This window comes from Chlamydotis macqueenii, chromosome 2 (assembly GCF_036417535.1).
Source record: "Chlamydotis macqueenii isolate bChlMac1 chromosome 2, bChlMac1.mat, whole genome shotgun sequence".
Taxonomy (NCBI): Eukaryota; Metazoa; Chordata; class Aves; order Otidiformes; family Otididae; genus Chlamydotis; species Chlamydotis macqueenii.
In genome coordinates, this window is record NC_141557.1 from 57,942,847 (window position 1) to 57,965,560 (window position 22,714).

Consider the following 22,714-nt stretch of genomic DNA (forward strand, 5'->3'; position numbering starts at 1 on the left):
TGTCTGAAAAGATCACCGATTAATAATACTAATTTTTTTTTCAACGGTCTTCACAGCTTAATTCTTACAGAAAAAATCCAATACAACAATATAAATGCTAATTGAGAAAGTTTGAGGAAAGACGCTGCACACAACACAACTACATGCACAGGAAATTAATTCTGTAGATGATGTGGAAAAGATGGCTTATAAAGTTAACAAGATATTACTTAAGTAACAATTAAACTATTAACAGTGAAGATAAAGCAAACCTTTTGCCATCAAATATAATGAAACTAATTAAAACTTAAAAATTAAGATATGAATATGAAAACAAAATCAAACAAGATAAAAGGCCAAAGTTCACAGACCCAAAATTCAAATCAATATGTTCAAACACACAGCACCTGTAAGATCCTCAATGTGCTGTGATTTATCATTATTTATTTTCTACACATGCTAAAACTGAAAGATCCACCCTCCTTCAGGCATGGGTTGGTCTGGTTTAAGAATAAAAAGAAATTTTATGGGCACCAGAAGTAAAACTAAAAGGCAAGGGTGTAATTGTGAAGAGCGTGTGCCGAAAAAGCAGTAAGCTGTGTCATGCATTTAGCTAATAAGTCTGAAAAATCTGTAATGTATAAAAGGAAAGATTCTTCTCTAAGGCATGTTGCATGCACATGCAACAATACAGCAAGTGAAACCTATAGCTATTAGCTTGTATTGCTTTACAAAATATTTTTCTGATGCCACAGAAGCATGACAGGTACCAGATGCAATTCTCCTTACAACCACTAGTCTAATTCACATAACCTCATGAAACTCATGAAACCTCATGAGAGACTTATACTCAGCACGACATTTTACGCTATAACCAGTCTTTCCTACTCAATGCCATCACCATTTGGGACTGCACACCAACACTTCAGACTCCTTGGTTCAGAAGGGTTTTTTAAGAGAACCAGAGTACTAAAAGGTCTCAAGAATTTGGTTAGCAATGACAACATGTTCTTGGCATGCAGTCACTCACCAAGCTTTCCTAAGTCTGTCCTTTTTTTTTTCTTTTTACTTTCCAAGTATTTCTTTCCTCCTTATTTTCTTCCAAAACTCTGAAGATCCTTTGATTACTCCTCTCCTCCTGCTGTTTCTGAACAATCCTGCCAATGTGCACTTGCAGTTGGGAAATCCAACCACAACCCGGGCTGCATCAAAAGAAGTGCAGCCCGCAGGTCAAGGGAGGTGATTCTGCCTCTCTGCTCCGCTCCTGTGAGACCCCACCTGGAGTACTGCACCCAGCTCTGGATCCCCCAACATAAGAAGGACATGGACCTGTTGGAGTGAGTCCAGAAGAGGGCCACAAAGATGATAAGAGGGCTGGAGCACCTCTCCTATGAGGACAGGCTGAGAGAGATGGGGCTGTTGAGCCAGGAGAAGAGAAGGCTCTGGGGAGACCTTGTAGTAGTCTTCCATACCTAAAGAGGGCCTACAGGAAAGATGGGGAGAAACTCTTCAGCAGGGTCTGTTGTGAAAGGATGAGGGGCAATGGTTTTAAAATAAAAGGAGGTAGATTCAGACTGGATATAAAGAAAAAGTTTTTTACAATGAGGATGATGGCACACATTGCCCAGAGAGGTGGTAGATGCCGCATTCCTGGAAACATTCAAGGCCAGGTTGGACGGGGCTCTGAGCAAACTGATCTAGTTGGAGATGTCCCTGCTTCTTGAATGTGGGGTTGGACTAGATGACCTTTAAAGGTCCCTTCCAACCCTAATCATTCTACGATTCTATGATTACTTACCTATTTGATCCTGCTGTCCTTACCCTCTGCTGCTGGCTCCTCTGTCAGTATTGACATCTCAGACATCTTTTTAACGTTTTGCTCACAGATGTCTTGCAACAATTTCAGTCCAAATGATCTGTGTGAACTGGTTGAATTTTCAATACTTTCTGCTAAACCATCCTACATTTGTGAAAACTTCCAGCTCACTATATATTATCCTTACAAATCTCTTAAAGTTTTCCTGGTGCCACAATACCACAGATACGGATTGGCCATTTGTATGCCGTGATTACTACTCACAGTGCTGACCACAGTCATCTCACCTTTACTTGGTGCTTCCCTTCTCTCTTTTCTCATAGTCTATATTACAAACATCTTAGCTGTTGTCTTAAACTAGGGAACAGTTTTAAGTCTACATGTTAATTTCCACTAGCCTAGAGGCGTCATCTTTCAGGACATATTTCAATGCAAATAACAGTTTTAATTATGCTTTTAATAGCCATCAAACCATTCATATATGGGTGAGTGTTCCTTGTGCTTAGAAAAATATAACGAGATGATGTGGAATGTCTTAGGGTAATTTCCAGAAATGAGGAGAGAGAAAAACATAAAAATAAGAGCAGAACATCCTAAAAGCAAAGTTCCCTAATTGCAGAACATGCAATGCAAGGGAATAACGATACCCTCTCCCATTATTTAGAACCATCCCTTGCCAATTTAGCCTCTGAGCAACTTGGGGCATTGTCTGTGCAACATCAAGAAAACCTGTAATGTTGTGTAAAATATAATTGCTTAATAATGAATTGTTGAACAGTGTGTTCTCAAGAGAAAAGGAATAAGCATTTTCCCAGTAATTAGCTTCTTAATTCTGATTAGCCAGCCTAACGTACACTTATTCTGTATGTTATAATGACCCGGTCTGGTACACTTATTCTGTATGTTATAATGACCCGGTCTGCACAGAATAAAGCTTCAGCCTTCAGAAGAGTCACAACTACCTTGCTAATCTGTGCCACATACAAATCACTTCCACTAATGCTTACAGGATACTGACCAGTATGTGCAGAACTCTGAGCCAGTTGGTAATGCCTACCCAGTACAGACCAGCGATATACAAAGATTAAATATGAGGTCCTTAAAGGGTACTGCTATATTAGCATAGTATTCTGTACAAAGAGCATTGCCATGGTGCAACAGTCCTCCTGCTCACTCTGGTGCTATCCACAGCACTGCACTGTAGACAGCATTACCAAAGACAAACTTTAAGGTGACTCAAATGACAACAAATAAATAACAATAACAATTGTAAACATAATGATGTTACAACATGCAGTGTTTTTAAGCATCTATCACATTACATTTAATTGGAGTTATACATACATTTAAAACCCAGCAAGCATAATAACCCATGAACAGCTTGAGTAGCTCTAGCAAACACTGTGGAAGAAGTACTTGCAAAGAAACTCCTCAAAGGACTGTATCTGTTTTACTGCATTATAACAGGAGACTCTAATCTCTCTTGCTTCCATAAGAAGTAATTAAAAGATTAAAGAAGTTATTACATTTACAGCAAGTTAATAAAAAAGATTACTTGAAATTTGCAGAAAAATTTACTTTGAAAGAAAATAAGGCTAAAATTAAGTAAATTTAAAATAAACTCTAAGAGCAGAAGCACAATCTATGGAAGAATCTCCAGGACCATCTGGTGACACGTGCACTGATCACATCTTTGTTAAATCACACGTGCATTTCTGAGCACTGCAAGGCACAAAACATCTTTCAAGAGATCTCTTTCCTCTGAAGGGAGGAAGTCAGTTTCACAAATCTTAAGTCTCCTATTGACAAGCCATGAATGTGAAGTTTCCAAAATTTCACTCCACTATTCAAACCAGGGACAAAATGAGACCTTATATGATTTTTCCACCGATTTCAATGTTATGAATGCTAGCATTGTGTTCTGGTTTTGTGTAGTGGGGGGGCCTACAGTGGAAGCTTCTGCGAGAAGCTGCTAGAAGCTTCCCCTTTGTCCAGTGGACTCAGGGCAGACCTGCTGCTGGCCAGGGCCGCACCAATTGGCAACAGTGATAACATCTCTGTGACAACATATTTAATAAGGGAAAAATAATTTAAAAAAAAAAAGAAAAGGAGTGAAGAAGCAGAAGCAGAGGCAGAGAGAGGGAGGTGTGAGCCTTGTGGGCCCTGACTCGGTCCAGCCCAGCTGAAAGAAGTGAAGAGAGATGTGAAGAGACCCTGAGAGATGTCTGCCTGAGCCAATTGTGAAGAATTTCATGTAAGAGGAATGGCTGCAGACGCCAAGGTCAGTGAAGATGGAGGGGGACGAGTAATGTAGCTCCTGGCCAAGACTCCCCTGCAGCCTGTGGCGAAGACCATGGTGGAGCATGGAGCAGGTTGTCCCCCTGCAGCCCATGGAGGCCCAGGGAGGAGCAGAGATCCACCTGCAGCCCGTGGAGGACCCCACGCCGGGGCAGGCGGATGCCTGAAGGAGGCTGTGGCACATAGAGGGCCTGCACTGGGGCAGCCAGTTTTGAAAGGACTGTACCCTGTGGAAAAGGACACCATGCTGGAGCAGTTCACGAAGGATTGTGGCCCATGGGAGGGACCCCATACTGGAGCAGGGGAGGAATGTGAGTTCTTCCCCTGAGGAGGAAGGAGCAGTGGAAAATGACATGTGATGAACCGACCACAGCCCCCATTACCTATTCCCCCCGTGTCACTCGGGGCAGGGATGGAGGTAGAGATAATTTGAAATTAAGTTAAGCCTGGGAAGAAGGAGGGGTGGGGGGAAGTTGGGGTTTTTTTTGTTCTCTTTCTCATGATCCCACTTTGGTTTTATTAATAATAACAAATACATAGTTTTCCCCACATCAAGTCTATTTTGGCCATAACAGTAACTTGAATGATCTCTCCCTGTCCTTATCTCAAACCTCAAGCTTTTTGTTATATTTTCTCTCAGAGGGTGGGGAAAGTGAGTGCAAAACTGCATAGCTTGGTTCTGAGTGGGGCTAAACTACAATACTTTGGAAGCTGAAAGTCTTGCCTCTCCCCCCTCCACTCCCAGTACGGGACTTCCTCCAAGAAAATGCTGAAGAGATATCTGGAAGGTATGATTTTCAATCAACTTAATTACATTCATACAAAAAGCTGCATGGACACTCTTGTTTCAAGCTCCCACTAGGTTCACTTTAGTTTTATTTAAGTTCTTTTTCTTAGGAACATATTTAAGTTGAACTGAGTAAGCTGCTTTCACATCACAAAACACAGTCCATAAAGGGATTTGTAAAAGTTTACTTACACAGTGCAGCTCATGGCTTTAAATAAACTTTCTCATGTGAACAATATCAAACTGCCAGTTGTCTCCAAATTCCCCAAACAAATTTAAAACCAAGGTGCATTCTTTGCTCTCCAGCACTATCAGAGACTCTAGTGACTCGGTGATGCTATTTCTAGACAATACCCTTCTTATTCCTAGTATGGTCTTAACAGATCCCTGGGGAAACTCACCTGGGAACGAACTACAAGAGCACATGGCTGGGATTTTAGAAATATTTCTAAATTTAGAAATATTTCTAAATTTCTAAAAGCCACCCAGAGAGAAAAGATTTGATGACGGTCCTGCAAAGCCAGCAGCACATCACTTACCAAGAAAGAAGATATGAGTGGCACAATAGGTGTACCCAAATGTAATTTAGCAGGAAAAGATCCTTTTACATATAATCATGGTTGAAAACATTTGCATAAAGTCATAGCCATAGAATAAAAAAATAGGTTAGACAAGGCACTGGAGGGCTCATCAAGTTTCCAACAAATGAAATAAATAGAGCTCCATGATCTAACCAATTAAACCCTATGAACCACTGGAAGGTAAACTAACCACCATTTTCATGAAATGTGCTGAATTAATTAAGTTACATCTGCTCTTCTGGACACATTAGCTAAGCAAGCACTGGAGTGGCAATGCCTAGTTTTCAACTCTTTGACTTTGTTTTCAAGAAAAATCAAATGCCATACATCACAGGAGACAGAAATAAAAGACATAAGATAGAAAGGTGATGTTAAGCAGGCTGTATGCTCACTGGACCCCATTCACAATCTCAAACGTAGCTGGATGCATTTGGTAAAAAGCGATTGACATTTATGTTTTCCTCAGTAGACCTAATTAGGTCTGACACACATCCATTCACACTCAAATAGGCACAGAAACCTTCAAGGTTATTTTCCAATTATTTTCACATATACTGCCTAACTCTGAAAGGACTGGGAATCTGAACATTCAAAAGATGCTACAGGTGCTGCTCATGCATCTCCTCTCAGCACCCAAGCTCTTAATAAGAAAAAATACTTATTATTTAAAACTCATGGCTTTCAATAGTGGATTTCTAATCTCAAACCCATTTTTATTTGTGATTGACAGAATTTTTAATCACACAAATGGTATAAGCACTGTTCTCATATTGTAAAACTGTTTTAAATGCCCCCAAAGCCAATCCTGTTCATAACACTGTTATTAATGTAATAACATTAATATTCATCTGAAAAGTGTAAAAGGTGCTCAAGGATGGTAAAGTAAATTTTCACACATGGAAGACATTCAGGTAATACAACTTCCCCAAAGAGGTCAAGAAAGATTAAAGTTAAGATAAAGGTCACTTGCAAAGATACATTGCATTTAGCACAGTACCATGGAGGTGGTGATAGAATCCCCAAACCAAAGGAGTATCCTCTCTTTGCTTTTCTCATAAAAGTAGAGCTCATTCTAGATTTACACAAACACTTTTATGAAATGTCAGCAGCTCATCAGTAGTCAGCTGCATTTCCACAATAGTCAGTTTGCCTCTGAAAAGAGACTGAATTCTTAATTTAGTCCCTAAATACGATAACATTCTGAATCTTGTCTCCTAAAAAATTCTTTTTCCTGTGATTTTGTCACAGATGTAGTAGCTGTATCATGAACTGAAAACAGCAGTCAAATCAACAAAGCGATCAACAGATTATCTCAGAAAAGCAGGCAAGCAAAAACAAAACCAACCCTTGGTGGGACCTTTACTTTTTTTCTATACCACATTTGTTCAGCTACATTTGCTTTACTTCTGATGATGGCATTCAAACTGCCAGAAGCAGAGGCTACAATCTAAGAAACAGCAATGACATCCTTTCCTGAAAGGGTTCAGACGCTGTTCTTTAGATTCTAACAAAGCAAACAGTGTTACCTTGAAATCTGCAATTAACATCAACATTAAGAGAAAAAAAAACACAGTACCATTACTACTACTAAACTTTAGAGCTCTTCAACAGGGTATTTTAAAAAGCATAATTGTCTCTAATTTATCAATGAGGAACTAAGGCACAACAAAATTAAAAGCTTTCCCAACATTATGCAGCACAGGACTCAGGAAAAGAATCTAAGTACTTTCAGGTTCATGATAACTGGAAATGAGTAAACTGACAAAATGCTACTGTTTGTACTTCAGTGCACACAAGAGCCTTTCCCAGAAACACCTGCATGAAAGTGGAATAATCCACAATATTAATGTTTAAGGCAAAAAAAAAAAAATAGTGGCTATGAAGAAAAAAAAACTACAACTTTGTACATAACAGCTGAGGATTAATCTGAATGAACATCCAGAGTGTCAGGACAAAGGCTCCCTAATACAGACAAAATGTTGTAAAGCACTAGGATGTAAAAAACTAAAATGAATTATCAGGTTTGTAGAACAGAATGAGAACAGAATCTGACTGTTTTCTAAACAATGTTTTCAAATAAATGAAATAATCTGCAAAATACCTCTTTGGCAAATACCTATGCTTTTTCAGCTGTCGGTACTTTTGGCTGCCAGTGCTGTAAGCTGTACCTCTGCACAGACTCTGTGCACCTCCGTGTCGAGTAGGACTCCTTCAAAGTGCTAGGTTCATCCAGGGGGCTTCTCTGTGCAAGATGAGACTTCAGAGTGTTAAAGAAAGGAATAGCATTTTGTCATCTACCTCCTCTACCACGGATGTCCTGCAAGAACCTGAGGGTGCTAAAATAATAAAGCAGTAATACATTCAAAGTTCAATCTTCTACTTAAACCTAAACTTCAGAAGTATAAAGCTGCATATAAATGCTTTCCTAATTTAGACTTTTCTATATTATATTCAGAGAAGCTCACTGTGTCTGCCTCTGTAATGTACCCTAGCTATCCTACACTGTTTCCCATTGTCTTATTCTGGAACTCTAACAATATCATTTTAGGATCTGGTGACGATGCTAGCACATTTCAAACCTTAAACTCATTTAGTTCATGTTTCACACTCACACGAGACTCGCTATTTACTTCTGTCCTCTAAGGAAGCTCATAGCATTAATGAAAAAAATGTCAGGAATAATTAGGAAAACTAGTTTTATGCTCCTAAAGAACACAATGTCGTCTTTGTGCTCTCAGGCAGGGTGTTGTCTTCTCGAAGTAAAAAGAATGTCTTTCGGCATCCATCATGTAAATTCAAGCCAGCATATCATTTAGAGACTACTTCTATTTATCCCTGCATCTTGCTCCACTTCTTTCTTCTGTTTTTTGACATTACCTTCTGCATCCTCTATAGTCACAGCCTACAGTGAGAGTGGTAGCAGAAGAAGTACTAGACTCAAAAGCCCTATTCCCTTCCCTAGGGAAATCACCTATAGTTTTTGCTACTCCAGACTATTCAGCAACTTATGATATAGCAGTCCAGAAAATACTCTTTGCCAGCCTCCTCCTCTGCCTCCTCTTCTCCCCTTACAATCTCAATGTATTTAATTTCTATAAAGTAGTTGTTATGAACTACCAAGCACTGGCATTTGACATGCCTATCCAGGACCATGAAAATGAATTCAATGTCCAGACAGAGGGTTCAGTATGATTCACAATATAAGCATAGCTGCTTCTTGATGTGAGATATCAAGGAAAAGATCTCAGTGCCATAACCTTCTTCTAGGTTAATACCTCAAACTTTAAGTATATAACAACTAAAAAAAACCCAACCAAACAAAAAACCAGTTGTATAGTAAGAACATAACTTGTTTCAAAGCCTCAACTTGTGTGCCAGGATGTGTTGTGGAGCCAGTGGTTTGCTGCACATCACTCTTCAAGTGCTGATGTGTTTTGACAATGGTGCCATCGATTCTGTTTTTTAAAGCTGAAGAGAGAGTGGATGCTCACCTCAGCCATCTGCCAATACAGAATATGAACACGTTGCACACAGCTTCCGCAACTGCTGTACCTCAAATCACCAGGAATTCTGTAATTTAAGGCATGCTTTCTCAACAGAGATAATAACAACTGTATAAATTACACTGACTACAGAGCCAGTGACATGCAGGAAAATGACATAAATTAATTCTGTCAGTATAAAGTGGATCAAACTATAGAAAAACTCTTTGCAGATGCATTCTCTTGCTGATTTTTACCCTCAAGAAACACATATTCTGAATTTGTGAAAAAAATTAGGAGCCATTTTCTGAAAGCAGCTTTCTTTTTTGTAATCTAAAGTCCCTTTTGGACATCAAGAGAAAGTAGATTCCTAGAAAACTCCTGTCGCAGTCTTTAGAAGACATTTCTGTTTCTTACCAACAAAAGAGATAATCTGCAAAAACTAGCAGAACATGAGAACTTGTAAATGTCCACATTTTTTTCAAGGTAATCTATCTGAAATCTCTAGAAATTCAAATAACAAGTAGCAGCAGTATGGAAACTGAGGAACCGAAATCACAGAGACAGATTTCACTGTCTGGTGAATTCATACTCATTGGTATACACAGTTTTGACTTCTTATTTCACAACTTACGGAGCTTCACTCCTCATACCCCTATTCATACATTGTGTACTTCAGAGGTCATCTATGATTTTGCTAAAAAATCATGTTTGGATAAATATAATCACTGTATGGCAGAAGAAAGCATTAGTAATTTACAGACTGAAATCTTCAAAACTTCAAAACTTCATCTTGCTTGTTTAAGTAGCCCAGCGGAAGCTAGTATAATTACCTGAGTGAGAAAGTCTACAAAAACAGCCTGTCCTTCAACACCTGATATGCATATAGAAAGCTCTCTCTGAATCTAACTATATGATTATTAAATACACATCTCAATCTCCTATGCTTTTGTACATCTACGTCTTCAGACCATCTAGTCCATTCCTCTGTCCCTAAGTGGAATCACCTTTCTAGACAGTTCCTCTTTCTACCCCTAAAAAAGGAAAGGCTCCCAGTGACAGGGACTACATCATCTTCTCAAACAATGCATTCCAGTGCTTCCATCTGCTACCTATACTTTTCTCCCCTAATATCTAACTTGAGTCTTCCTTGCTGCAGTTGAAATTCATTTCTTATCCAACTGTAACAGAACCAGTGTGTATTTCCAACATTTGTTATGTATGCTCTTGGGGAAGCTGTGAATGGGACAATTCTTCTGTGCAGATAACCTTCGCAGCTGACAGTTTCTTCCACTGAATAGAACAGCAGGCTTCCCTTGCCACATTTTCCTCTTTTGACAGGCTCTTCCACTTGAAAAAAGTAAAAAACTTCCATTTTCCTACTGCTGTAATCATAAGATGCCTATTTTCCATATGTATTTGCCATTGGGGGAAAAGAAGAAAAGGGAAGATTAAACAGCAAAGGATCAAACTACAGAACTGTAAGTTTATAAACTCTCACAAAACATTACTAGCTCTTCCTATGTACTCCTAAATTTAGATTTCCTCTCTGCTGTTCTAATTTACATTATTTGGGCTGTATAACTGCATTATTCTAGACTTCAGTCCCTTTGTTAGTATTCTGAAGCCTTACATTTATTCAGTTCCAACTCTGTTCTCAAAGGAAACTAGCTATTTATTTCAGCAAATGTATTCAGCAAATGTAAATCTGGGTGAGAAACAGAATAGTTGGACATAATGTTGTATAAGTTCAGCATAACTATTTGCTCTGCTGTCTAAATTCAAGCCTTTTCTTCCTCCTTGTGGGATTCACAATTATAATATTTATAGATAAATAAGGATAGAATCTATGGAAATAATTTTAAAGCTTTTGATAGCTCACAGTAACCAGCAGTAAATTCAGCACACTGTGTAGTACAGTCTTACTGCAGTAAGTTTTTTCTTGCTGCCTAGGAACCATAACCAAATACTACTGGGGCTGGGTGTGGGGTGTTGTGTTTTTCTTTTATACATGCAACTTACTCAAAACATAACGAGGAAGTACAGTCCTCAATTTCTGAACTGCATTTCAAGAGCTCTGAAATCTGCTCCCAGTTCTCAGAAACCTCCTTTGCAACACAAGACTAGTCACTTGACACTCCCTACTGCAGTACCCCAGAATATACCTGTTCCTTTCTTTTCCCACAAGTCTTTTCTGATGACTTAAATAGTAAAGAAAAGAAGTCTCTCCTTTGGTGGACTACATGTTTCAGATTTTTAGATTCAGAAGCCAGAAAGGATCACTGTTGCAATCTGGTTTAGCCTTTTGTATAAAGGGTAGCCTGAAATTCATTCTTGTTTCAAGTGGGGTATGGCTTGCAAGTGATTTACACTGATGAAGAATCCACCTTTCTCTAGGTACAACATTCAAATGGTTGGTTATCCTTCTCTATGTTAAAAATCTGTACCTAAGGCAAGTATGAATTTGTTTGGCTCCAATGTCCAACCTCTGGGTCTTGTTATGCCTTTGTCTGCCTGAAAAAACATAGCCACTGCAATATCAATGCAAATAATAAATTACACTATGTGTTATCTAAACAGCATTCCTCCTTAACTGCACCCCTGGGACAGCTCTAACAGTACCTTACTGGAGCTAGCTGACACTTAAAGCTTTTGGCAACAAATATGCTTTCAAACATCTGTTGTGATACCCCTTTCATGCGCCCCCTCTCCCACACCATACGGCCATCTCCAGTGAGTGGTACTACAAGGCCATGACCCAGCTCTCATCACTCCCTGTCCTCTCTGGGGAAGCCAGACACTGACTGATAATTTCACACAGGCTTCACACTCCATCAGCAGGAAAAACCGCCCACTGCAGTGAAAGGAGACGTGCAGAGCATGTCTGTGTTGCAACACACTCTGCCCATGTTCCTGCCAAAAAATCCTCCTCGTAGAGGTGCAGCATACTGAAAAGAGAAGGGTGTTTGTTTTTTTTTTTTCTTCTAGCATTGCTGTTGCTCCTCCTAAGTGACAACTGCTGTGCTCTCTGTGTAATAGGGCTTACACCTGGGGCTTTGTCAACACAACTATGGCAGCTGCAGGTGTGAGAAAAAAAAAACAAAACCCAACAAACTAAATCAAAACAAAAACGGTCACAGAAGACAAAGCAAAGTGTTACATAGTAGATCTACTTTCCTACAGACTTAAAGAGGTTTCTTGGCACAAAAATTTAATGGATGAGCTTATGGCAGGATGGCAGACTAAGATGGAAGAAGAAATTCTTCCACAGGCTCAAGTGACAAAACTGCTTACTACGAGTCAGGTTAATAAAGCAGCAGCATTACTGCTGACCAATACATAAGAACAGTAGTGTAAAGAGAGACACAGGGAACTAGAAAACTGAATTTCCAGACAAAAACCTTACAAGAACTCAGTTCAAGGAAGAATATCTGTTATCAGTGATTTTACTTCCAATAGATACAAAAAGACTATTTAAATCCTCCATTCACAGTTATCAAAGTCATTAGAAAGGCTCAAAGCCTGTGCATACAGTACTAAATGTCATTCCCACAGTGGATTCTGGGCAGACAAAGAAGAGTAAATAGGAAAGCACTCTCAATAACAGCAGGAATATGCCAGCACCCTAAAAAGACAGGAATGCAGATAACACCCTTCATTCTACTTATAAACCAGTGAAAGTTATTAGATCAGTTTGAAGCAAAGCTTGTGGCAATGACCTTTCAAGAACACTGCTATCAAAAGTCCAGAAAGCCAAACACTAAGTTGCCCTTAACAAAGTATTGCCCCTTTTTTCTTTTTTTTTTTTTTTACGTAAAAAATAAACTGAGCTCTTCTTTAAGGAACTTGAAAAGTAAATTTCCCAGCTGTAGCAGGAAACAGTGATATGGAAACAGACACTTTCATAGCAGAGCTTAATCATCTCCAGCGTACCCAGGTCAACTCATTATGAAACGAGGTGGTCACGCGCTGCCCAACAGCTATTCTTGTTGCATCCGCAGCAGCTAAGCCACAGCACCACTCCCTCTGGCAGTCCAAGTGTTCAAGCTGCAGATCTCTAGCTGTTTGACTCTCAAGCTGCCCTCCTTAACATTTCTTCTCTTTTGGATTCACAGTATGACAAAACACTGCTTAGATAGTTATTAAATATTGCTGTAAACTGGGCAGGGAAACTGCTCCATATGGGGACACCAATTACACTCAGAAGGCTGTGTCCTACCCGGAACAGCTTGCAGAGCACTCATTTCCTGCAGTGAAAGTTGCCTCTGTTAAAGTATCTGCATTAGAGGCTTTCAGTTACATTTAAAGCAGACAAAGATCTTGATACCTTTCTAAGCATTACTGATACACAGGTCAAACTCTGTAGTACAAACCTCACTTCAGCCTTCAGAATTTCTCCTACACGTAAAACTCTCATCAAGAGTGCAAAGTCTCAAAATGGAGCACCTAGAGATTGACTTTGTATTTGCACAGCTACTCGGTGACACAAGTCAACCTCAGGAAAGTTTCAAGTGATTTAAGTCACACATCCTGTGCAACTGGAGCTTCGGCCTATGCTTAGGTCTGCTCTGTACGACAGTGCTTTGCTTGCCAAAGCTAAATCAGCTACAAATATGAGAGTAAATAAATTTCGCACATATATATACAGTGATTTCATCGACATACCAGTGCCCTTCTGCTACGGAAGCAGAACGGTACTCTTCTTTGATATATGCTCACATAGCATACATAATTGTGAATTATGTCTGTAAGAAGCAAAACAAAAAAGAAAAAGAAGAAAATGCCTCTCCTGAGGCCTTTGCTGTGCCTCCACCAAGCAAGTCCACAGACACCCTTATTGACACTGCCATGGAAGTCAAAGCTTTTCCAGATGGCGAACTCTTTGAGACTCCAGTACTCTGTAGCATCAACATATTTTCCTTTTGCAGCAGAACTAATTTCTGTATGACAGATACACAGGCAGCTTTTACCACCAAAGCCACTAAATAATTTGGTCAACAACAAATACATACATATATGTTTATATATACAACATATATATACATATATGTTTATATACATATAAATATTTCTGAACTACCCTCTTATTGCTGTGTTGCTCAGGAACAACGTCAACTGGACACCTTTGGGGAAAGAATAGAAGGGAAAAGAAAAGTTATAGTGAAAGAAAAATAAGAAATAAAAAAAACCAGAAAACACACCAGCAGTCACAACTACAAAATAAATTAATCATGAGGAGACAGGTTCTGCTCCTACTGAATTCACTGGCCAGCTTTCCATTTATTTCAATTGGCCTGATAAACACATGTGTCCCTCCAGCTTCTGTCCTGCCAGAAAGGAAGGCTGGCAGACAATCCATCAACATAAGCTATAAAGAATCAGCACTAGGGCTGAGAAAATTCAACTGCCATTCAAAACAAAATTCAAAGCTAGAAAATGACAGGAAAAGCCTTCCAGCAGCTTCAACTGCAACTGGATGTACAGAAATAGCTTTAATTTAAAAGCAATCCAAAAGCTACTATGTGTACTCTCTACGTAAAATTTAACTAACTGAATGTTGCTGTAGCAACTTGAAATTCTCAATTGTCTTTTTAATTATGCAAAAGCAGTACTACACAAACACTGTTAATTATATTCCTCATGTTTAAGGTTACAGTTGGATGGAAAGGAGAACCTGTTTCCATAAATTACTTACATGTAATCCAGCACAGCTACAATTTACAGAAAGATGTAAGCCAAAAATCTTAAGAACTGGTTATCCACCGCTTTGAACAGGTATAGCCACTTTGGTGGAAAGGACAACTGACTGTCCGTTCTTTTCAATCTTGAAATTATGTGACAATAAATCAGATTAGTTAATCTTGCTGGACATACTGCAAATTCCCCTCTCTGCGGAGATGAGAGATGGGGAATGTTCTGTAACCTACCAACAGGCAGGTATATATATCAGAGGTCTCTCCTGTTGACCTATATTTTGTACTGGGTAAGATCTATTACTGAGTTGCTGTTTTTTTTTGTTTGTGGGTTGTTTTTTGGGTTTACAGTTATTTTGAGGAGGGGAGGGAGGGGGGTGAGCATCCCCCTTCTTCGCCTTTTATCCGCATTTTGCAAGAACAACGCTTTGAGACCAGCATAGATTATTTTTATTATGTCACATAGAACCAAATTTGTTAAGTTTCTAGCTAGTAATTTCCCTGGACAAAGAATCAGTTAACAGCACTGTTCTTAAAGATCCTAATCCCTTAGGTTGCACCCAAACCTTAAAACTCATTAGAAGTGAAAGCTGCTGCAAACTGACTCATGAAGAGAAGCTGCTAGCCCTTTTACCTGTTTTCAGGTGATTTGTTTGCTTGGTTTTTTTTAGGTTATTTGTTTTATTTTTAAGACTTTGATTTCAGGTTTTACCCTCAATGCTGCTACTTTACGCATAGATTAAGCTTTGATTAATGTCTCAGGATGCTCAAATCTAAAGCAAATCCACAAGTATGTCTGGGATTTGTTATTCTGGAGCTTGAAAAATTCGAAAGCCGTATGTATTAGGTTTTCTCCTGTGTAAACAAACTGCCTCATTTCTTTGCTTCATATTCAGCTTCTCCATAAATCAGACTTGGATGAGCTTTGCAAACAGGAAACAAGAGTTTCTTCTGTTTTCTGCTTCCAGAAAGTAAAACTAGCTTTTATTTATATATATACACATATATATGTATACACACAGATTTGAGACATAAGATCATGTTAAAACTACTGTGAAACCGCTAAACTATCTTAAGAGCTGACCAGAGACATGCAAGTGAAATGCAGTAAAGAAAAACCAAAACCTGAAAGTTCACTATTTTCCTTGATTTCTTATACCTTCTTAAGATTAATATTTTGCCCTTTAAACACTAACAAGTTTAAATGGTTTCCAGCAGTCCTGCACACATTTAATTGGATACAAACAACATGAACATTTTGATGTCTGAAGTAAGTGTATTTCCCACCTCTTTATCTGATGTTAAATCAAAGGAGGGGAGAAAAAAAAAAAAAAGAATGAAAAAAGAAAAAAATAAGATACTATAGGAGACCAGCTAGTGTATTTTCTAGCTTTAAGTCTCAATCTGTTACACCTAAGTGACTCCTCACAGAACTCTGTGTAGGCTCCTCTTGAAAGCCTCAACTGGTGGAAAACAAGACCTTCCAAAAGGAATTTATCTGAGTGCTTTATTATCTGTGCAAACAGTAATAAATGTGAGTTTTTGACTCAGAAGCTCCAGTGACATCACTACTGCTCTTATAATCTGGTGGCTTTTTTTTTTTTGTTGGGGTTTTTTGTTTGGTTGGTTTTGGCGTTTTTAAGATCACCTCAGTCCCCTTCACAGTTATATTCCCATTCAACAGAGTCAGCTATGCCCTATTAGTGACCACAAGATATAGAACTATTGGTGCACTGACACTGCATAAGGTGAGAATTTATCATCCACACAAACAAACAGCAACTGGCTTTGACGTCAACTTATTTCAAAAGGGAGCTCTGTGCATGTGTACAAAAATAAGTAAATATATATTAATTTTTCCTATTAGCTCAGATGGTTAAAGATGGCTTGCTGCCCCATTCCAAAGAACACATCTGCATATAAAGCATTAATTAAAAAAAAAAAGAAAAAAAAAAAAAGATAAAGAACTCCAAAAGCTATGAGTATGTGAAAGCAAAGATCTAACAGAAAGTGGCGAGGTTAACAATGATTATGTCTGTTAAATGCCATCTGTAAGCCTTCACTCATAAGTGCACCTGTAAGTAATCTATACAATAATGCTTACAGAACAACTGCTGACCCAGCACATCAGATTAGCAAGCAGCAGGGTCTGAGGCTGAATATTGACAGCTACTTCAAAATCAAGCTAAGGCATCACAGGTAACTCGACTAAATTAATGGTGTTACTACTTATATGAAACAAAAAGCAGGAGCAGTCAGCAATATTAACCTGAAAAAAAAAAGCATTTTAAATGTGTATCTATTAAAAAAAAAAAAATAGAACAGTACCACAGCCATATGAAAGTGCTTGCTAATTTCATTGAGGAACTCTTGAAATAGTCTGAAAAGACTGACACTCTTGCCAACACTTTCAACTTCGGTGAACTCAAATCACAGCTTTTGAACTATCTGATTCACCTAAAAACTTCACTACCCTGAACCAACAGCAGCGGCAAAAAACCTGTAAAACTACAGAGCTACCCAATAGTCTGGGACGCCACTGCTTTCCAATATGCCTTTAACATTCAACAGCTAACAGAGACAATCAGGTGACAACCCCATGATTGTCTTGATTTCTGCCACAGGATTTTGTATATTAGACTGCAAGATAATGCATCACAGAGACCACACAGAGATGGGCATGTGAAGAGGCATTTAGATGGTTATTGTCACTTGTAGTAGGCTGGAGGTCATTCAGTGAATGGCAAACATGTCACTGTTTTACAAATAACTTTCAATCTTTAGTGTCAGAGAAAAGGGAACATTAAGGAAGAAGTTCAAGCCCCAGGCATTTAAAAAGGAATATGGTGATATAATCCTTTCAGAGGTAACTTGTTTACAGTCAGTAACATTTCCAGGAGAAGACATATAGTAAAGGAAGAGATAATCGAGCTTGTGGAATGATGGATGAGCATTCACAGTGTATTGTTGCTTCCTCTTGTTCTCTTTGCTTTAAATTCAATGCAGAATTTTATAGTCCCTTTGCACAAAGAGACAACTATATATTTCCACATAATTCTGAAGCAGTCTTTGTCGTGTTTGTTGTGGCTCTGTCTCTTATGACATATAGATGACCTTGCTTCAGCGAGATGAAGCTAGCATACCCTCTTCTCAGCAGACCAAGTCTTAACCACTAGCTCTCGACGCAGCATAGTTCAGAAGTGCATTTGGTCACAGACTTGGGGCACAGAGGAGTGGGGATGGGGGGAAACCAACCCTCACTGGTAGCACAGGCTCCCTGTCAGTCATGGGAAGCTCAGCTCTAACAAACAGCATGCAAGGCACAGAAGAGAGCAGAAGGACCAGATTTGCTGCTGCTTTGCAGTCCCTCTGCCTCAACAAGACAAGACACTTGTACTGTGAGCTGCTGGATTATAAACTGAGGAAGATATCCTCCTTATGCATCATTCCACTTGATAAAAACAATAATGAGCTGCACTTTAAGGACTGTGCAAGGCAAAGAATCATTAATCACATCTGGAGATGAGTGAGAATCCAGGCCACACTATGGCACACGATGTAAAATATTCTTTGTGAGAAGACACAGCTTAGTAAACTGGCACTCTGCCATTCTAAAAGTCTCAAGTGGTATTCAGGGACAACCTTATTAGAGGATGCTACAGTACTTCCACTGTTAAGCAGTCACAAGCATAGCATACTCAGCTCCTAAAGTTCATGGTATTAAAATAATAAATTAGAAACACTTGTCGCTCTGCAGAAGTGCCTACAGCACACTCTGGGATAAGCAGCAGGAGGCAATGACAGTGCAGGAAAAGGGTATAAACAGCAGGAGGGAAATGTCTAGTCTGTCAAAGGATGCTCCAGAAGAAAAGAAAAGCTACTCTTGTCATGATTCACAGGCCATAGTGTGACATCACTATCAGTTTTCTGTAACAGCTGTGTTACAGCTTCACCCTGTGAAGCTTCTGCCTGACCCTTTCAAAGCAGCACACCGGACTTCAGGGTGGACTTCTGTGAGCCTTTTTAATGGCTCCATTTCATGAGGAAATAAAAATATATTTGTTTCAGTATGTAATACTCAAATTTAGAGCTAAATCTCACTTTTAATTTTACCTTGTTACCCATTCCAAACTATGTTAAGCAAGTCAGCACAGCACAGGGTTCTGACTGTTGCACGGTCATTTTTAGCTGTGCTTCAGCTGTTTGACTGAATAACGTTCAAAGTCTCTGAGCACATTAGTTTAGCACAGCAGCTTTCAAATATCTGGTACTTGGACCTCAGTCAGTTCCCCAAGGAGACACAGAGTCTACTGTCTACGTAAGAACTCACTCTCACTGCACTGACTAAAACTGCCAAGGCACACATAGCACTGAAATTCCAAAGCAAATACCTAGTATTAGGTAACTTGTGAGTGTTTTATTCTATTCCATAAAAATATCAGCATAACTTTTTAACATCTTCCAAAAAAAAAAAAAAGTAACTAATAGCCTCCAAACACAGTTGACAAATCTTTCACATCCTCCCCGCCATAATGTGCCACTATGTCTGCACAGGGCTTTAGAAAGCAACCAGAACCATTATATACATTGCTATACATTTATAATATTGAAGACAAAGGGACAAGGTCCACAGTACTTCAATGTCCTCACAAGGGTTTATTTGGTAACCTCACATCTAGCTCTAAGAAGTGTCATGTTCTCCACAGATTAGCTTTCTATTATCTGAAGAGTTAAATACGTATCCCATTGACACAAACAGATGGAGGAACTACTGGTACTTCTTCAAGAATCTGGGAGCCTCATTTCACCTACCCAATTTTGAAAACCTTGCTTCTGAGTTCCCTAAGTGGTATACCAGATTTTAAACTGTGGAACTGAGCCCCCAACATAAGAAGGACATGGACCAGTTGAAGAAGGTCCAGAGGAGGGCCACGAAGATGATAAAAGGGCTGAAACACCTCTCCTATAAGGACAGGCTGAGGGAGTTGGGGCTGTTCAGCCTGGAGAAGAGAAGGCTCCAGGGAGACCTTATAGCGGTCTTCCAGTAGCTCAAGGGGGCCTACAGGAAAGATGGGGAGAGGCTGTTCAGTAGGGCCTGTTGTGATAGGACAAGGGGTAATGGTTTTAAAATAGAGGGTGGTAGATTTAGATTGGATATTAGGAAAAAATTTTTTACAATGCGAGTTGTAGAACACTGGAACAGGTTGCCCAGAGAGGTGGTGGATGCCCCATCCCTGGAAACGTTCAAGGCCAGGCTGGATGAGGCTCTGAGCAACCTGATCTAGTCGGGGATGTCCCTGCTCCTTGCAGGGGGGTTGGACTAGATGACCTTTGAAGGTCCCTTCCAACTCTATCCATTCTATGATTCTATGAATTACCAAATAAATCTGCTCAGCCTTGCATAATTTTAGTAGGCTAAACCAATCTGAAGTGCTGGTTATTAATGTTTGCAATGATGACAAGGATTCACATGCAGCACCCACTGTGCATTTTTCCTAGGTACACTATCCTGTATAACCAAGTGGAGTCATATACTTGTAGCAGCTATTTCTTTAAAAGAAGCAGGCTTCTTGATGCCCAGTTGAAGCCTCTGGTCTGATAATGCTATGGGTCATCTGAAAATTGAACAAACATCCCAATCTTCAATGCCAACCAGACATAACCAAAGGAAGAGAAGAAAAAAAAAAAAAAAAAAAAGAAAGAAAAAAAAGGTAGCTCCTGGAACCTGGGAACATACAGTAGCCCTAACATCATAAAAATGCTTATCAAAAGAAACTATCTTAGAATTTACATAGCGATGCCTGTTCTTCTTCAGGCACAAATTTTTAAGGTACTTTTTTACCTCATCTTACTACATACTTTTAGTAAGAAGCTATTCCTCATTTCATGCAAAAGGATGCCACCCTGCAATGAATGAAAGTTAACCCATCAAGATCTCACCTCCATGTGCCCATTCCCTCTTTCTACCCAAAGAATGATGCATCTCAAAATACACACAAATGCATTAATAAAGTCTGGCAAGAACACCTTGAGTACAGGTTTACCCGTTACTAGCTTTGAGAGTGCCCTGAATAAGTTTTTTTTTTAAATTAGAGCAAAGCCCTATTTTTAAAAGATACTTGAGTTTAAACATGCTGTTAAACTGCTAGCTGTAAAAATGTAGTGAATTGTTAAAAGTGTACATTGTTTAACTCTTCCCTTCCTTCCAGATCTTACTAGAAAATAAATAACATATACCTCATGATGCTTAAGTCTTTGTGCCAGAATGGAGTAGAAAAGAGTGGTATAAGTTAGAATTCAGCGGCTATGCCAAAATTATTTTTATGCAGCTTTAAAATCACGTTACAGAAAGATAAAAATATTTACTGTTTATAATGGTATCACTGAATAGCGAATTGGGCCCTACTGAATTAGGTACTGCAAGCACGTGCTGAAGAAGAGATGCCTATTCCAAACGGTATACAAGCTACTTGGATGAGTTTGTGCTTACTACAGGTGCTCCATCCTTCACAGAGATGATGAGGTTAATGATATATATTAGTAACGCTCACCTCTCAGGCCTCAAAAATAATAAACAAAACCGGAACACTCCAGAACAACTTGGGAAAGCAGTAACAAGAAAACAGCCCAAGCCCCAAAGCTTTTGCCTTGCAGAACCGAAGAGGGACGCGGGGGCACACAGTGGCTCCAGGGAAGAGGGCAAAGGCGGGAGGCTCCACGGGCGAGGCATCAGGGAGGAAACCAAGCCCACGGGTCACCTTGCCAAGGGACAGGCATCGCTGGAGCACTCGGCCCTGCCAACCCAAGAAAACTGCGGCAAGTTAACTGAAGACACCGGCTAAAGCCAAAGGCGTGACAATAGTAAAGCCAAAGGGCTTAAAGATTTAACTCCAAAGGGTTAAAACGGTAATAAATTGATATAATTCGGAAAAAAAAAAAAAGCAGCTGAAGTTCAGAAGACTTGTGGCAGGCCGGCCTGCAGGTCGGTCGGCACTGCCGAGCGGACAGGGGCAGCCCCCTCACGCAGAAGCGGCTGTTTATCGCGGGGTGTTTTAAGGCCAAGGACGCAGAAGGGAACCCGGCAGCGCTACCGGGGGCGGGAGGCACGCTCGCCCAGCCCCGACGGCACGGCACAGCACGGCACAGCATCCCTCGCCGCGCTGCACCGCCCGCCGCCGCGGCTGCCCCGCCCCGCTCCGCCTCCCCCCTCCTGGCGAGCCGGGGGCGGTTGGCGGCGCGCGCCGCCCGGGGGGGGGGGGGGGGGGGACGGTACCGTACCGGCGGGCAGGAGGCACTCCAGCGGCTTGAACGCGCACTCCATGGCCCCGTGGGGCACGCACACTGAGAAAGCACGGAGAAACCCAGCGGCTGCCCCACGGCGGCGGGACCGGGGTTGGAGGTGAAGTGGGCACGCGTGGATTAGCGGTGCCCCCTTCCTTCCCTTCCCCCTGAGGAACGACCTCTCCCGCACAGCCGCGACAGCGCTGCCGGGTACATGGAGCCGCGCGTCCTCCCACACTGCCCCGGCCCCCGCCCCCGGGGTGGTGCGTCCTGCCGGGCGGGGGGGGGAGCGGGAAGGCCGGGGGGGGGAGGAGGCGGGCCAGGAGAATCGATCGCCGCCGCGATCCGTTGCTCGGCGGTGGATTCGGCAACGGGAAGGCGGGGCAGGAGGGAGCGGCGGGGCAGGAGGGAGCGGCGGCGCGGGCTGAGCGCCGCCCGCGCTGGTTGGCCGCAGGGCGGTGGCCGGTGAGGCCTAAGCTGAGGAGGGAGGGGCGGGCTAACCGAGAGGCCCGCACCCTCGCGTTAGCGGTTCTGCGGTCCCTGAGGGGAGGGAGGGAGGGAGGCGGGCCGGGGTGGGAGGCGCCGTGCCCCGCGGGGTTTTACCTCTCCCCCCGGCCCTTCTGGGGCCGGGCCTGGCGGCTCCCGTCGCCCCTCCGCGGCGTTTCCCACACCTGAGCGCTGCTAGCTGCGTTACAGCTGCGTTTGGGGTGGCCGTGAAGGGCAGCGACCAGGGCAGAAAACGTGGTGGTGTGCTGGCTTTTTTTTCATTCTCTAGATAAAACGTGGCCGCAGAGTAC

General features: G+C 41.0%; 1 protein-coding gene across 2 annotated transcripts in view; it reads right to left on the reverse strand.

Moving 5' to 3' along the window:
* The window catches only part of TPK1 (thiamin pyrophosphokinase 1), a 302,095-nt gene extending 279,927 nt beyond the window's left edge, over window positions 1–22,168 (reverse strand). The window contains exon 1 of one of the 2 annotated variants that reach the window (XM_086741727.1): window positions 21,915–22,168. In XM_086741727.1, the coding sequence (XP_086597853.1) occupies window positions 21,915–21,957 (43 nt within the window). In that variant the 5' untranslated portion in view covers window positions 21,958–22,168. The remainder of the gene's footprint in view (window positions 1–21,914) is intronic. The other variant, XM_086741726.1, reaches the window with a different exon arrangement.
* Window positions 22,169–22,714: the final 546 nt, after the last annotated feature.